This window comes from Phaseolus vulgaris, chromosome 10, assembly GCF_000499845.2.
Source record: "Phaseolus vulgaris cultivar G19833 chromosome 10, P. vulgaris v2.0, whole genome shotgun sequence".
Lineage (NCBI taxonomy): Eukaryota > Viridiplantae > Streptophyta > Magnoliopsida > Fabales > Fabaceae > Phaseolus > Phaseolus vulgaris.
In genome coordinates, this window is record NC_023750.2 from 5,893,207 (window position 1) to 5,908,474 (window position 15,268).

Here is a 15,268-nt window from a genome sequence, read left to right on the forward strand (position 1 = left end):
TGGATTAATTTATCAAATTTAGGATATTGCTATTTTCTGTATGTTTTAACACATTTGTGGTATCTTTTGGGGAAAATATCTTGTTCTCCTTTTGAATAATAATGTTAATAAAATTATTTATTTATATTTTTACTATTTGTAATAAAAATATTTATTTTATCTATAAACTTTGTTATTATCTTATTTTTTTTTCAAGAGAAATTGCAAAAACATCTTCTGATTCTACTCTTTCTAAATATTTATTTAAAAATAAAAAATAATTAGTGTCATTTTGTATTTAACAGCGTAAACAAAGTATTATAAAAGGAATTATAACTGTGTTTTTGGTATATACAAATCTATACTATTTTTTATTAATATTTTATTTTAAATATATTTATTTATTTATTTTTTAAGTAATTATTAAATAAATAATTATTGTTATAATTAATTTTAAACTTAGAATAGTTTATTACGCGGAATATTTAAAGTGAAACAGTTGTTTGGACATCTAACAGGTTTTTTTATATAAAACTAAAATTTTATCTCTTCTAAGGAAATTTCTTCCTGCACCCCTATAATTTTCTTCCTCCTCCACAATTTTGTAAATTTCGAAACTGATTCCCACAATTTCGGGATCTGGGAGTGTGCTACGGATTCATCAATCCAGAAGTGAATCATGTTGCATTCTGGATGAGGGGGTGTTTTGGAAGCAAAGTTTGCATAAATTATTGATTTCTGAATCCAGAAGCCTAATTTCTATTACGGATTGGTGAATCTGGAATGATTTTTTTGAATTATGGATTTCTGAATCCGAAATGCATATTTTGAATTATGAATTGGTGGATCTGAAATGATTTTTTCAATTATGGATGTTTTTCATTTTTTTATTTTGGATTAACACTATACCGGAAGCATCAATCCGGGAGATTACCGAATATGCCAATCTGAAAATTTACCAAAAGTGTCAATCCAAAAATTTATCGGATTTCATAATCCAGAATACAAAAAAAAAAATTAAATGTACAGTTTATATAGAGACAGTTTTGTGTTTGCGCAACTTTGTGGGGGTGCAGGAAGAAAAATGTAGGGGTGCAGGAAGAAAATACCCTCCTCTAATCATTTGATTTAGGGCTTCTTCTTCCTGCACCCCTAGATTTTTTTTCCTGCACCCACAATTTTCTAAATCCCGAAATTGGCCTTAATATTTTATTTGAAAAAGGATACCGTGGTTACCGGAAATAGAAATCTGGGAGTGTGCTACGGATTCAGCAATCCGGAACTGAGTATTTTTTTTTCCCGGATGAGAGGGTGTTCTGGAAGCATTTTTTTGCATAAATTATTTATTTCCAGATTGCTGAATTCGGAAGTTTAATTCTATTATGGATTCATGGATCCATAATGCTTTTTTTTTTAAATTATGGATTTTTGAATCCGAAATGCATATTTCTGTTACGGATTGATGGATCCAAAATGCTTTTTTTGAATGATGCATATTTTGAATTACGGATTGGTGGATCCAAAATTTTACCGGAAGTGCCAATCCTTAATTTCTCCGGATTCCATAATCCATAATGAAAAAAATAAATATAGTTCAAGTGCATTTTAGGGTTTTTAAAGAATAATAGGGACAATTTAGTCTTTGCATAACATTGTGGGATGCAGGAAGAAAAATGTAGGGGTGCAGGAAGAAACTGCCTTGATTTAGTTGTTATTTTATTAAGTTTTTCATTTCAAAAAATAAATAAATTTAAATAAATATGTATTTAAATATTAAATATAAATATATATATATATAAATATAACAAAAATAAAAAAATTTGAATACACAGAATCCTCTGTTTCGACTAGTATTTTAATAATATTTGTTTTCTTTTTTAATTTTATAAAATGCGGTAAAATTAATGAAATGGAAAAAAGGAAAACATAAAGATACCCACACAATCTGAATAGATCAACGTGTTGAAAGACTTCGAAACGCCATGTCCACTCTGCACCTTCACTCCGCTCCCACTCCTTCACCTTCCTTCGCTCCGATCACTTCTTCTCGCTTCTTCCGAACCTCTCGCATCTCGCTTCCAAACGCCGTCGTAAGTGAAACTCCTTCCGATTCTCTCCTTTTCTTCGCTCTATTTATTCATCTCTTTAACGGAACGCGCGTTTCTTCAGTGCTGCAAGGCGATAGAAGCAGTGCAGTTGGAGAACGGGAGGCCGAGCGCCAGAGAGTTTGCCGCCAGAGGAAACGCGATTCCGAGCTACGTCGAGGCGCCGAACGCGCGGATTCGGAATTTGGTTAACCGGAACGACACGCGTCTGAGGATATTCTCCGGCACCGCCAATCCCGCGCTTTCTCAGGTCACGCTTCTTCTTGAACGATTCGTTTTGGTTTTGGACATCTGGAGTAGGAAAACTAGAGTTCGAGTATGCTGGAAGGATGTGTTTAGATGTAGGAAATGAAATGATGAAGAGAAATTGGAGTTCATGTCATTGGAAGTCTGGAATGTAGGAGAATTTAATGTCGATTAACAAACACAAAGAAGAGCGAAAATCAAACTTATGCTGATTATATGGTCTTAAAAGCGGGTAGCAAGCACAACCGAAAACCTTTAAAAAATTATAATCTGGTTTATGTAAAAACAGCGTTTCATAAGGGCTTTTATTAAGTAAAACAGGTGTAGGTAGATTGTTAATAATATGAACAGCAGAAGAGAAAGATTCACCCCAAAATTTGAGAGGCAAAGATGCACCAGCAAGTAAAGAAAGTCCCATGTCAAACTATATGCCTGTGTTTGCGGTCAATTGAGCCATTCTGCTCATGTGTGTGGACAAATGAGTCGGTGATGAATGCCATGAGATGCAAGATAAGTTTTAAGAGATAAGAATTCTTTTGCATTATCAGTCTGAATTGATTTTAAAATGTGACCAGTTTGAGTTTCAACATACAACTTAAATTGAATAAAGACATTCATAACTTGGGATTTTGAGTGCAAAAGATAAAGCCATGTATAACTGTGAAAAAGCATCAAGAAAGGCAATATAATATTTGGATCCATTAGAAGAGGAAACAGTTGAAGGTCCCCAAATGTCAATAAAAACCAATTGAAGCGGTGTAGTGTACACAGTAAGAAATCATTAAAAGGAAGTTGATGAGATTTAGCTATAGCACATGTTTGACAAAAGAAATCACGTTTGTGACCAGTAACATTACATAGTTTCATCACATTATGAACAATTCTAGAGGAAGCATGTCCTAGCCTAGAGTGCCACAACTGAAACGTAGAAGATGCAGGATTGAGAGTGGTATTGGAAACAGAGGGTTTGAGGGAACATTGCATTGTCAGAAACACATATAAGCCATCTTTAACTTTTCCTTGGAGGATTATCTCCTTGGTGTCCTGGTTTTTAACAAAACAGTGGTTAGGAAAGAACTCAAAATAGACACTATTATCTTTTGCAAATTGAGAGACACTCTTGAGATTCTTATTTATAGAAGGAACATGCAGCAAATTATGTAAGCGTAATGTGGTCATAGTGGTAGGATTTGTAAACGTAGTATAGCCAATGTGACTTATATGCATACCTGTCCATTACCCAGTTGAACCATTTCAGATCCAGTGTAGGGAGTTTTAGAAGAGAAGATATTACTGTCATGGGTTATATGATGGGTAGCACCACTATCTGGGTACCAAAGAGGGTCACTAAGAGTAGATGGAGTGCCCAGCAAAGATGGCTCACCAGAATCATTATCTGAAGAATAAAATTGAGAAGAATTAGCATTAATATGAGAAGAAAGATTAGTGTCAAAACAATGCCAACACTCCAGAGCCGTATGGCCAAACTTTTGACATAGTTGGCACTGAACGCGAGCGGAGAAAGACGAATTGGGCACGGAAGAAGCAATCCAAGAATTCTTGAGAGGAGGACGAGGGCCATTAAAATGTTTATTGTTGTTGTGTCTCAAGAGGGGGGTGTGAACCACGATTATGAGAAATATGGAACCCATTCATGGGTCTACTAGACATAGGGTTGGATGAAGACCGAGTAGTGCTTGAGGCAAAAGGTGATCTTAAGTTTTATGCCGTTCAAGCCGTTCTTCGTGAGCCATCAACAAGGCTTCAATATCTTCCATCGTGTAAGGATCAAGACGGGAGGTGACGGCGGTAATGAAAGATTCGTATTCCTCAAATAAACCTTAAAAAATAGCTTCAAGATGTTCTTCATTAGTGAGAGGCGAGCCAGTTGCAGCAAGCGTATCTACAATCTTCTTAATATCAAGAAGATATGTAGATATGGATCGGTCACGCTTGGGAGCCTTCTATTGCGTCTTTAATTTGAAGATTTTGGCACGGGTTTGAGAAGCATAATAAACCTGTAATTTCCCCCAAATTTGTGAGGCAGAGCGTAACCCTACCATCTTTGTCAAGATCGGTGTTGTCATGGAGCCAAGAAGCCACAATACCAGAAGATGGTCTTGTTGTAGATGAACCAAAAACGCAGGATTAACCTTGTTAGTGATAGCATCTTCGGTGGTGAGAAAACGCAGAGACATAGCAGATCCGTCAAGAAAATGAAAAAGTTGAAGTCCACTGACATGGGCAAGGATTTGTTGTTGCGAGATGAGGTAGTTATCGTCGTCAAGTTTTAAAAAGAGAGGAACACAGAAAGTGTGTAGTTGTGTGGAGGAAGAAGAAGAAGGCATGGAGGTTTCAGAGGAAGCAGCGAAAGAAGACGTATGAGACATGAATATGAAGACGATAACAGAGAAGAGTTGTAGAGAAAAAAAAAATTCAATGCTCTTGATACCATGTAAGAGTGTGAGGTTTAATGAACATTCAGAAAGGAGAAAAGAAAAAGATTATTATTGAAAAGTCAAAAGTTCCATACAAAGAGGAGGTAAAACAATATATATAACAAAGAGAACAACCCACTAACAGACTAACAGATCTATGGCTTAATAATCAAAATTAAGCGGTTTAGATAACCTATATTTTTTCGTAAGTTGATACCTCAACTTTTAGATAAGTTAGGTGCGATAACTTTTGTAAAAGTTAAAATACAGAAGTTGTTTTAAGATTTAGGAGAAACTCAATTCATTTTGTCTCTATTTTCTCTCTTATAAGTGTTTATGGAGAAGTTTATTCAAATAAAGTCTAGGAGTAATTAGGATTAGAGTTTTACTTTGGTAGGTCCATGTGATAAAAGTTTGCAATAAAGAGAATAGGTTACTGTGGTGTCACACCAAAGATCTTAGTTTGCTTGGGAAGTGAATAAAATCAATTGGTTAGGAGTAAGCATGTGTTTGTTTAGTAGTTGACTTGACAATTAAACAATAACCATGATTTGTCTGCTTGATTTTCTAACACGTGGAAATATATTACTTTCATGGACTGTGTTCTGAACTCAATACCAATGGAACATAAGGAGATTAGTAAATAATAACCTGATTTAATCCCATGCCTGCCAAATTGGGCAATAAAATGAGGTATTGCATATTTAATACACAACTGTGTCTCGAACAAAATTGCCTGTGAAGGAGAGTACCTGCAGTGAACCACAAAAGTAGGTATTGGATGACTGAGATCGAGATAGAAATATAATAGATACTGGTCGACAATACTTGAATAAATAAGATGGAGGAAAAACAGTGTATTCAACCTACACTGTTGTGCTTTTCATTGATGTATATATAGGAGTTATAAAATAGGGCAATGCACTTACCTTAAACACTAACCTTAAAGCTGGGTATGTACAAAAAGAAATAATAATAAAATAACATTACATTTTAACAATAGATAGGTTTCATTTCGTTCCATCTTATGTTAGACTATTAAACTGTTTCTGCCAATGTCATTTCGTTATCCTTTGTTTCATCCTTTTTTGTCAATCTAAAGTTAGCTGAAGTTTTTTTACACTATCATATACTTGCATATCAATAAAATAATGTCTTTTTTGCGTAATTGCTGTAGTACTCAAATTTTTACATTGACACTATTAAAATGAAAAAAAAACTTAGCTGTGTATGGAATTTTTTGCACAAACTAATTCATAAATTTGTTTTAATATTGTAAGAATAAACTACTCTGTAATTCTGATTAGCATGATATTTCGCTGAAATGAATTGTCTAGCTTAGAGTAAGTCTTTTTTTTTTCATTTGATATATTTTTGTTTATAATAATTAATTACAGAGAGATCACTTTGTTTTATGTTTCCAAGATTAAGTTGTTTTCACTTTTTGATTGTTTCCTTGTTTTTAATGTGTATCGTGTTTTTAAAGATCTGTACAATAAACATTGAAAACAACTTTTTGTTTTGTTTTCTTGCTTCTTGTTCTAATATTTAAAAATAGGAAATAGTTTAAAAACAAAGTGACAGTTGTTATCAAAAATGAAAACAGAAAATGAAAAAAAAAACAAGTAAATGTGCCATAAAACAAATACCACTCTATTTTTTCCATTTCCTTTTGTTTTCTATTTTTTATTTTATTTATGTAAAATGGAAACAGTCAGTTTGGTTAGTAATGAGTGCATATAGTACTCCTTGAATATAGTTTTGTGTATTAATATTTGAAGTCTAATGTTATACACAAGTTAGTCTTTAATAATTGACTTAAATGTTTGACTTGTATGTATTTAAGTAGGAAATTGCGTGCTACCTGGGTCTGGAGCTCGGAAAAATTAAGATAAAGCGCTTTGCTGATGGTGAGATATATGTCCAGCTCCAAGAGAGTGTGAGGGGGTGTGATGTGTTTCTTGTGCAGCCCACATGTCCTCCTGCAAATGAGAATCTTATGGAGCTTCTCATAATGATTGACGCTTGCAGGAGAGCTTCAGCCAAAAATATTACTGCTGTCATTCCGTATTTTGGATATGCCAGAGCTGATAGAAAGGTCTGTTTATCAGCTTACATATGCATAAATAATTATTGTTTGTGATGAAATTTGTCCTTCTCATCCACCATATTTCCCCCCTGGCATGTCTTGAAATTGTGCTTTTTGTTACTTAAACAAATTCTGTTACTTACATATGCTTTTTGTTACTTACACCAGAATATGTCAGTTTTCTAAAGACATATGGTACACTTAGAGTAGATCATATTAAATAATCTGTAAAAATGAATTATTACATAAGGCTATCTGAAGCTGCTTAACCTTTGAATACGACCCACATTCTATCAGTTATTGCAATTTGTGACAATTCTAATATTGATAACTACTTCATTCCTTTGCATTGGTTTCTTTTTCTCAATTGGGAATACGCCCAAAGAAGAATACATTTCTTATACTGATAAATTTTCTGTCAATCATCATTCACCAACTCTGCCAAAAGCTTAAACTGTTACATGAAATGAATTTTTGGTATAGATTATTTTGGTGTAAATAATTTCTTTGTTTTTTTAAAGCATTTGTTGAAAAGAGAGAACCGAGAAGGCAAATGATGAATTCCGTGTGTTTAGACCACTACGAAGTTATTCAATTTATATGGGATGGAACATGAGTGTAGAATGTTATAATTATATAAATAAGGTGTTGATCCAATATAATAAAAAATATCTAGATTATATATGTATTATTAGGAACATTTTTATGTATCCTATATCATATCTTTGTTGTTTGAAGGTATCAAATCTCCTCAATTTATTGTATTGATTCCTTTTTCTCATGTGCAGTATGTCTCAAAAAACACAGTTTCAATTCCAATGTTTCTTTCCTAGATTTTAACATAATTTCCGGTTACCTTTTTTCTGGCTAATAACGGAAAAATATAGAATCAAGCTAATTAATCATATAAAATGATTCTAATATCATCAGTTACTATATCTATATCTATATCTATAGGATTCATTCTACAAGATTCTAACGGTCACCAAGCTAGTAACACATGTAGTTAATTGGAGGACCTTGTATATATTTTCTCGAACTTGACTTTCTCTTTGAGAAAGTGACTGAGAGCCATATCATATGAGTATACGTATGAAACATGTTTATAATAAGAATATATTAGTCATTTTGGTGTACATGTGCATCTTAGTTTGGTTGAAATGATGTTACCTGGTTTTACTTGTATAGTGCTATAGAAAAGTTGTCACAATGGAGATTCAACATTCACTGAAAATGTCAAACTTCCAAATTCAATTTGAGTATAAGATGCTCTTCAACTACTGTTTCAGACTCAAGGGCGTGAATCAATTGCTGCAAAGCTTGTAGCAAATTTAATTACAGAAGCGGGTGCAAATCGTGTACTTGCCTGTGATCTTCATTCTGGGCAATCAATGGGCTATTTTGATATTCCAGTTGATCATGTGTATGGACAGGTAACGAGATATTATGTCATTACCATATAATGGCTTGGAAGAATAAATCTTTTTAATCTATTAAACTCAAACAAACATTCTTTGGATATTCGGTATATTTGTATGGTCAGTTCAATATTTGTTTTATCGGTGCATCTCAATTCTGGGCTCAAATGATACCCTTCTGGTGATATGCTAATTTTATTGTTTATAATTATATGATAATTTAAGTTTGTCATGAAGAAACTTTAAATCTTGTTTTTTTTAGATGTATAGAAATCTTCTAATTTTTTTTTTCTCTGTTCAATCACACATGGACTCTGATGACTTGCATACTTTGTTCTCTTGTTAATAAACCTTTGAGCTACCCCCAAGATATTTCTTCTGGGTTATTTGTTGTTCTACATAAATTTTGGTATGGAGACCCTTTCATGCAATTTTATTGTGTCACGTGTTGTGCTGGGGTAGGTTAGATTAAACAAATTTTTATCCTAATGGCAATATCTAATTGTAATGATGTTTGTTGTGATTAGTGGCAATAATAAGAAGTATTTTGCCTATGCTACTTTTCAGTTTGTCCATAAAATGAATGTTTAACTGCAAAATGTAGGTGGGTTTGTTTATGGTTGGGTTTTAAATTGATGTTCTTGGAGGATTTCTAGTAGTGCAGTGCAGTATTAGACTATTCTAGGAAAAAACATATAGAATTCAATTTGGTTCCTGTCGTTTTCTGTAAAAATATTTGGAGATATAATGATATGTTCACTTTCTATTGGATTTTATTAATCATGGATTAACCTGTAGTTCTTAACTTGAAACTGTTAATGTAATTGGGTCATTGGTTAATCGTATGTTCTTTTATGCCACTGCCAGCCTGTCATTCTTGATTACCTTGCCAGCAAAACTATTTGCTCAGATGATTTGGTAGTTGTCTCGCCAGATGTTGGTGGGGTTGCCAGAGCACGTGCTTTTGCCAAAAAGTTATCTGATGCCCCCTTAGCTATTGTTGATAAAAGGCGTCATGGGCATAATGTTGCAGAGGTATGATTCTTCGTAATTTGAGTTTAGATATCTCGACTAAAAGGGTTCAGATTCAATGACTCAAAATAAGGCTCTTGGTAGCTTGAAATATACAGAATTAGTTAATTTAAATTTAGTTATGTTACACGAAAAATTTAGAATTTTTAGCATGAAATAAGACTTTTGGTAGAGTGAAATATACAAATAACAAGACTCTTGGTTGTTTTCACTTGTAAGATGATTGATATCTTTGCTATTTTTCAGATCATGTTAAATTGTCACATATGTTAAGACCAACTATTTAAAATCCGGCCCCGGACAATATATAATCAGGTTGGCCAATGTTTGAACTAAATGACATAGTAGTTATATTTGAAATGATGTTTTAAAAATCACAGTAGTTTTGCACAAATAAGTTAACTCTGAAGTTGTAGCCACTTACCTTGCATTTCCCTCCCAAACGTCATTTGTGATAAAAAATGTTTGTAGATAGTTGGTTTTTAATAACCAGAATCAAGTTTGGTTTGCTGGTTTGTCTGTGGGCTTCCCTGATTGAGCATTTTGGGGCAGTTCAATCCAGTCCGAACTTGTGGTAAGACCCAAACCAGTTACCAGACAAGTTTGAGTTTTAAAAAATGCTTAAGACCTTTGAGGGGTGGCCACTGACCAATATTATTCCTTACAATTGATGATAAATCATAGTTTTTAAACTATAGTTCTAAACTAAAATGGATTTTTGTTGTGATTGGGTGAATCTCATCTTGCAGGTGATGAATTTGATAGGTGATGTAAGGGGAAAGGTAGCAGTTATGGTAGATGACATGATTGATACTGCTGGTAAGTCAGCAAAACTCTCTATGTGCTAGTGCAAATAATGATAGTTTGTCTCTGATCCTTTTAGTCACTTTGATTTGTTTCCAATTCTTGTGCAATTGCTTTTTCCTCCCTTCTTCTCTCCCAATTATGTTTTTTCAAGTAAAATGGAGTAGTTTTGTTATTTTTCTTGGTAAATGGTGTATGAGTTTTCAAGAAAAGCCCAAAATGACCCAAACACAGGTCGTTTCGCTTAGTGTGTGGATTTAGGGTTTTATTTCGTTTCATACATGGATTGTGTTTGTTCGCATTTCATTTGGGTTTTTCATTTTCATTCTCACATTGTCGACGCTCGCTGTCACCCATTCTATATGAACTTATTTATTTCAATACTGTGGAATTGGTGTCATGAATATTTATCTTTTTTATTAAATTTTTATATGAAATAGACTCTTTATGAGTCTACAAGTGGGGTTTACGGACTGTGGAATGAGTGTCATCAATATTTATCTTTTTTATTAAATTTTTATATGAAATAGACTTTTTATGAGTCTACAAGTCGGGTTTACGAATCGACGAGTTCACAGATCTCCCATGGTTTTAGGTAGATTCTCGAGTTTGATAACCTTGTCCATGAAAATCAGGACGGGTTTGAACAATAATTGTGGGGACGGGTTCAAATTTGTGTTATACCTCTCTTCTAAAAGACATTATCATGGTTGGAGTTAAAACAAGAGAATCAGAAAGAATTCAGCTGTATTTGATGTTGTGACGCCCTTTTTCTTTTCATTCCTTGACATTGGCATCAATGTTTCTATCTTCACGTTTAGTTTTAGAATATAACATGGTGTATTTTCTAGGTCTGTTCCTTGTCCAATGTTTTGAGTGTAATAGGCTTTTGCTTTAGTGGCCATGTTAGACATGAAAAGTTATTACTGGCTCTGTATCTAGCACAGCTTAAACTTCAAAGAGTTAGTTCCTTGGTAGAGTACATACCAGTCTATTCTTTTGTGGTAATTATTTTTAGGTGAAATTTATTGTCAAAATGGATAGCTTACACTTCTAAGTGTTTTGTTTGTTTATGTATTCTTTCTATTCAGCATGGTATGTCTTGTTTGTCTTACCAATTGTTCTGAATGAAATTTGACTGTCTTGTAGGGACTATTGCCAAAGGTGCAGCTCTGTTGCATCAAGAAGGGGCAAGGGAAGTCTATGCATGTACCACGCATGCTGTTTTCAGGTATAATGTATGCCACATATAAATGGTTTGTTGCAAAACACTTCTATGATGACATTTTGTGGTAACAAGGTCCAATTATCAACAGATTGTTCTCCTTGAACTTTTGATTGAGTTCTTTGTTTCATTATCTTGGCATATATAGGGGACGCTAGCTGTTTTAAACATCCCCTACACACAAAAAACCTACATAGTAATAGAAATGGGATTAGAATTATAGAAAAAGAAGTTTCTATTAACACAAAAGAATACAAATTATTCAAGGACTTTCGAGAGGCATGGACTCTCCCACAACAATCTGAGTTTCCCCTCATCACAGGATAAAATCCCCCAGTCAATCCCTTTTCTTATGAGGCAACATTCCTTACTTTTCCAATTATTCCAGCATCAACTTACTAACTAACTATTTATTCTATTATTACCTTTCATGTACTACTTGTTTTGTGTCCTGTTGCTGTTGTGCCTTGTGCAATTTGCATTGTGTATTTCCTTTGAATTTGAAAGCCAAGAAGTATTACACTGTTGGTTTCTCATTTGATGATTAACTGATCTAAGTGGCCTAGAAATCTTTTAGTAAGTGAGTATTTCTTGGGCGGAGGGAACTATCTCATTCAGCTTTCTCTTGTCCAACGTGGCCTATATTTTATCACACACAAAAAAAAATGGATGGACGAAACAAGGATTATTTCTTCTCCCGAGGAAGTTGGCTTACTCATTCAACCTTCCTAATGATTTTTCTTTATATTCTGTCTCTGTACACACCTTTTCTTTTCCTTTAGCATAAGTGGGTGCTTGGGTAGATTTGAAAGCTGTAAAAGCCCTTTTGCCTCTATTGTGGGGTGGTGGGAGCCTCAGTTTTCCTGTGGATAGAAAATTATTTGTATTTATGGAGATAGAAAAGATTTCCAAAGTTTGTTCTCCTCTTTTCCCGTGACATGTCATTAATAGATATATGAAGTATGTATTGCAGTGACTGTTAATAGCACAAACGTACAATTATATGTCTTCATGTAAGGCTATTTTTTCTCATGACTTATGCATCGTTGTTGTCTTTGCAGTCCTCCTGCTATAGAGAGGTTATCAAGCGGTTTGTTTCAAGAAGTTATCATAACTAACACAATTCCAGTGGCAGAACAGAACTATTTCCCCCAATTAACTGTACTGTCGGTGGCAAACCTTCTGGGCGAGACTGTATGGCGAGTTCATGATGATTGCTCAGTGAGTAGCATATTTCTGTAAAATAAGTTTAGTTGGTTATTTCTTATTCATGAGATAGAGAAAACGAGACCATCCTCAGTACTCATGCACATGCATCCTTGCGTACATATATTTTTTCAAATAAATTAATAAAAAATTAATTGTTTTACATAGCATTGGCTCTTCCTGTTCATCACTAGATTGTATTCATAATCGCATGTCTGGTGGTTAGATTTCATTTCTAATAATAGATTAGTATGCTAGCCTTTTCACTTTTGTCAAACAAAACTTCTGTTAAGCTTCAAGTTTTACTTTAGTATGGGATAGAGTGGTGCCAAAGGTAGAGATTTATGTTGCAAATTTTTTCTTTTTCCTTTTTCTTTTTTATCTTCCTTGTCAGGGTGGAATTGAACCTTATTCAAGTTTGGGCATTGATTGAACAATTTGTATCATTGGTGTGCACGTTCCAGCTTATGACACTGTGGTAACAAGCGGCAGAATTGTAAAGTCCTATTATAGTGAAAGCTTTATGTTTAAGGATACCCTTATAGAGAGCTGTTTCTTGAGTTTTTTGTACGTACAAAATACATTATAGGTGTATTGGAAATCCACACTGGAAGTCGCATGGCGTCTTTCTTTTTCGTTGAGTACAGATTTTTAAGTAAAAAATGGTGAATTTTACCCCATCGTTGGTATTGTGTGGCTATTCTGTATTCATAGATTCAAATCAAACCCGCTCAAGCATATGATAATATATGTGTGTGTGTATATATGTAAAGAGAGAGAGATTGCATGATTTTAAGTTTTAACATTAGTTACCGTCGAAAAAAAACTTTTAACCTTATTTTATTGACTTTTTTAAATGCAAAGAATTAAAGTGAGCCTGATTATTCAAAGGGAAAAATTCTGTGGACTCCTTGTTCTATTGTTTCCTGTCAAACTGCGGACATGTTGGTTGCACACAGTTGTTTGTCGGAACTGAGGGACTCTACAGTGATTCCTGTTTTAAATTTTTTTCTCTGAAGGGAAGTGAGCCTCTGCCACAACCAGAATGCAATTTTTATACAGTTGCTTTATAAAATGTAAAGGTTAACTGTTAACTACTTTTTTTTAGTGGAACAGTTAATTGCTAGATATAATTGTCCTTTTCAAATGTTTCTTTGATTTCTCATATTTAGATCAAGTTTGTTTTTTCTTAAATTAAAAAATTTCAAGTTTTTTTAGTTCCCATAGATTATAAATAGTCACTCTTGTTCTTGTCATAAATGATGTTATAAATCCTTTTGCTTATATAGCTAACATCGTATTACTCAACATGTCACATATATTCACTTGACTAGGTGGAAATATACAAGTTTTGTTTGAATGCAATTCTTTTTTAACTAATTAACTAAGACAAAGGATTCATCAAGGTTCATCGTGACGAGACTAATGGGGTCAGTGTTCATTAAGCAGTGGGATGTCCTAATTGAAATTTTGTCTTTTGTCTTTTGTTTGTGAAATTTGTATTAGAGGTAATTGAAATTGTCTCTGATTTTGTAGAAACCCAACTCGTGCAAATTTTTTAAACGGGTAGATGATGTAGAGGAGAACGTAGAAGAGGAATGTGGTGATGAGACTAAGCAAGAACAAGAAGTGACAAGAAAAGAAGTTTGCAACATGCAGAAGAAACTAGTTCCTGAGAGAAGAACGGCTTTGATTTTGCTTTGTGTTGTAGGACTGTATTGTGCAATAATATTTCTGTGTGTTGTGTGCATGTTGAACAAGTGAATTTCTTCCCCTCTCAATTATCTTTATCGGTGATATGTACTGATTTGTGTTTTTTCCCTACAAATTTTTACCATTTTAAGCCCCAAATCTTGATCATCATTTACTTATAGCTTTAGACTGCCCTAGTATTTACACTAAAAATCCTAAATCCTAAACCAAAAGCTGTCAATTTTTTTCCAAATTTGAAGTACAATACCCCGATTAGTGTTCAACAATTGAAGTTTTGTTTGAGTTTGCCTCTAGTATCTCAATTACGTATAGTGATCTGGGTATGTAAAGGTACCTTAGATTTTCACCACTAAAATGCATTGCATTAAGGATCACTTGAGACACAAAAACTTGCTATTTAACAAACATTCAAAATCCAATAATGCATTATTTTCAAATTATCTTGAAACCTTCATTCTATCTCACTTATCATAAATCCAGTAATGTTTACTCTTCTCATTGAAGTGGTATATACAAATTTCATTCTTTAAAACTAAAAAGCTTTGGAATATTGTCATGATGTTGAGTTTATTTGCTTTTGACCATAGACTCCATTTGTAATGTGTTTTCTCACCATATGTAGAACAACATCTTCATCGTTAAGACATTCATTTTGATCTTGACATGTGCATTGCTACATCCAACTTTAGTATCTTTAGTGTCACGAATGTTATGAGTAACCTTGTCAAGTTAAATTTTTCACTATCATGCAATGATTGACATCAACACCTTGTAAGAAATTTCCATCATAAAGATTTTGTTTCTATTTGTTTGGATGGTGATGAATAATGAGAAAAGTTTATGTTTCAACGATAATGATAATTTTAAATTTTTTGTGCTCATGTTATTTTTACATAGTTTTGATTACATTATTGTTTGATCTATGATGGTTTTCATAGAAAGAAAAATAAGAAACTACATAAAACAAATAGATTATGTTGTGGTAGTTAAAAGCCATCAATTTTTTTTAAGTT

General features: G+C 33.4%; 1 protein-coding gene across 2 annotated transcripts; it reads left to right on the top strand.

The window, feature by feature from the left end:
• Window positions 1-1,889: 1,889 nt before the first annotated feature.
• On the top strand, window positions 1,890-14,351 carry LOC137818948 (ribose-phosphate pyrophosphokinase 1). Of its 2 annotated transcripts, none has more exons than XM_068622612.1 (9): window positions 1,890-2,069; window positions 2,149-2,334; window positions 6,618-6,866; window positions 8,147-8,290; window positions 9,143-9,310; window positions 10,057-10,126; window positions 11,261-11,342; window positions 12,398-12,557; window positions 14,079-14,351. In XM_068622612.1, the coding sequence occupies exons 1-9, from the start codon at window positions 1,962-1,964 to the stop codon at window positions 14,304-14,306; spliced, it is 1,395 nt and encodes a 464-aa protein (XP_068478713.1). In that variant the 5' UTR covers window positions 1,890-1,961; the 3' UTR covers window positions 14,307-14,351. The 2 variants fall into 2 exon arrangements, with proteins under 2 accessions (XP_068478713.1, XP_068478714.1); XM_068622613.1 differs by lacking the exon at window positions 14,079-14,351 and adding an exon at window positions 12,937-13,222.
• The last annotated feature ends 917 nt before the right edge of the window (window positions 14,352-15,268 follow it).

Bases quoted from the DNA above. Each gene is read 5' to 3' on its own strand.
- LOC137818948 (XM_068622612.1), top strand. From the start codon at position 1,962: ATGTCCACTCTGCACCTTCACTCCGCTCCCACTCCTTCACCTTCCTTC. The intron at 6,867-8,146 runs GTCTGTTTATCA...CTACTGTTTCAG, and splicing joins ATGCCAGAGCTGATAGAAAG to ACTCAAGGGCGTGAATCAAT. The intron at 12,558-14,078 runs GTGAGTAGCATA...CTGATTTTGTAG, and splicing joins GAGTTCATGATGATTGCTCA to AAACCCAACTCGTGCAAATT.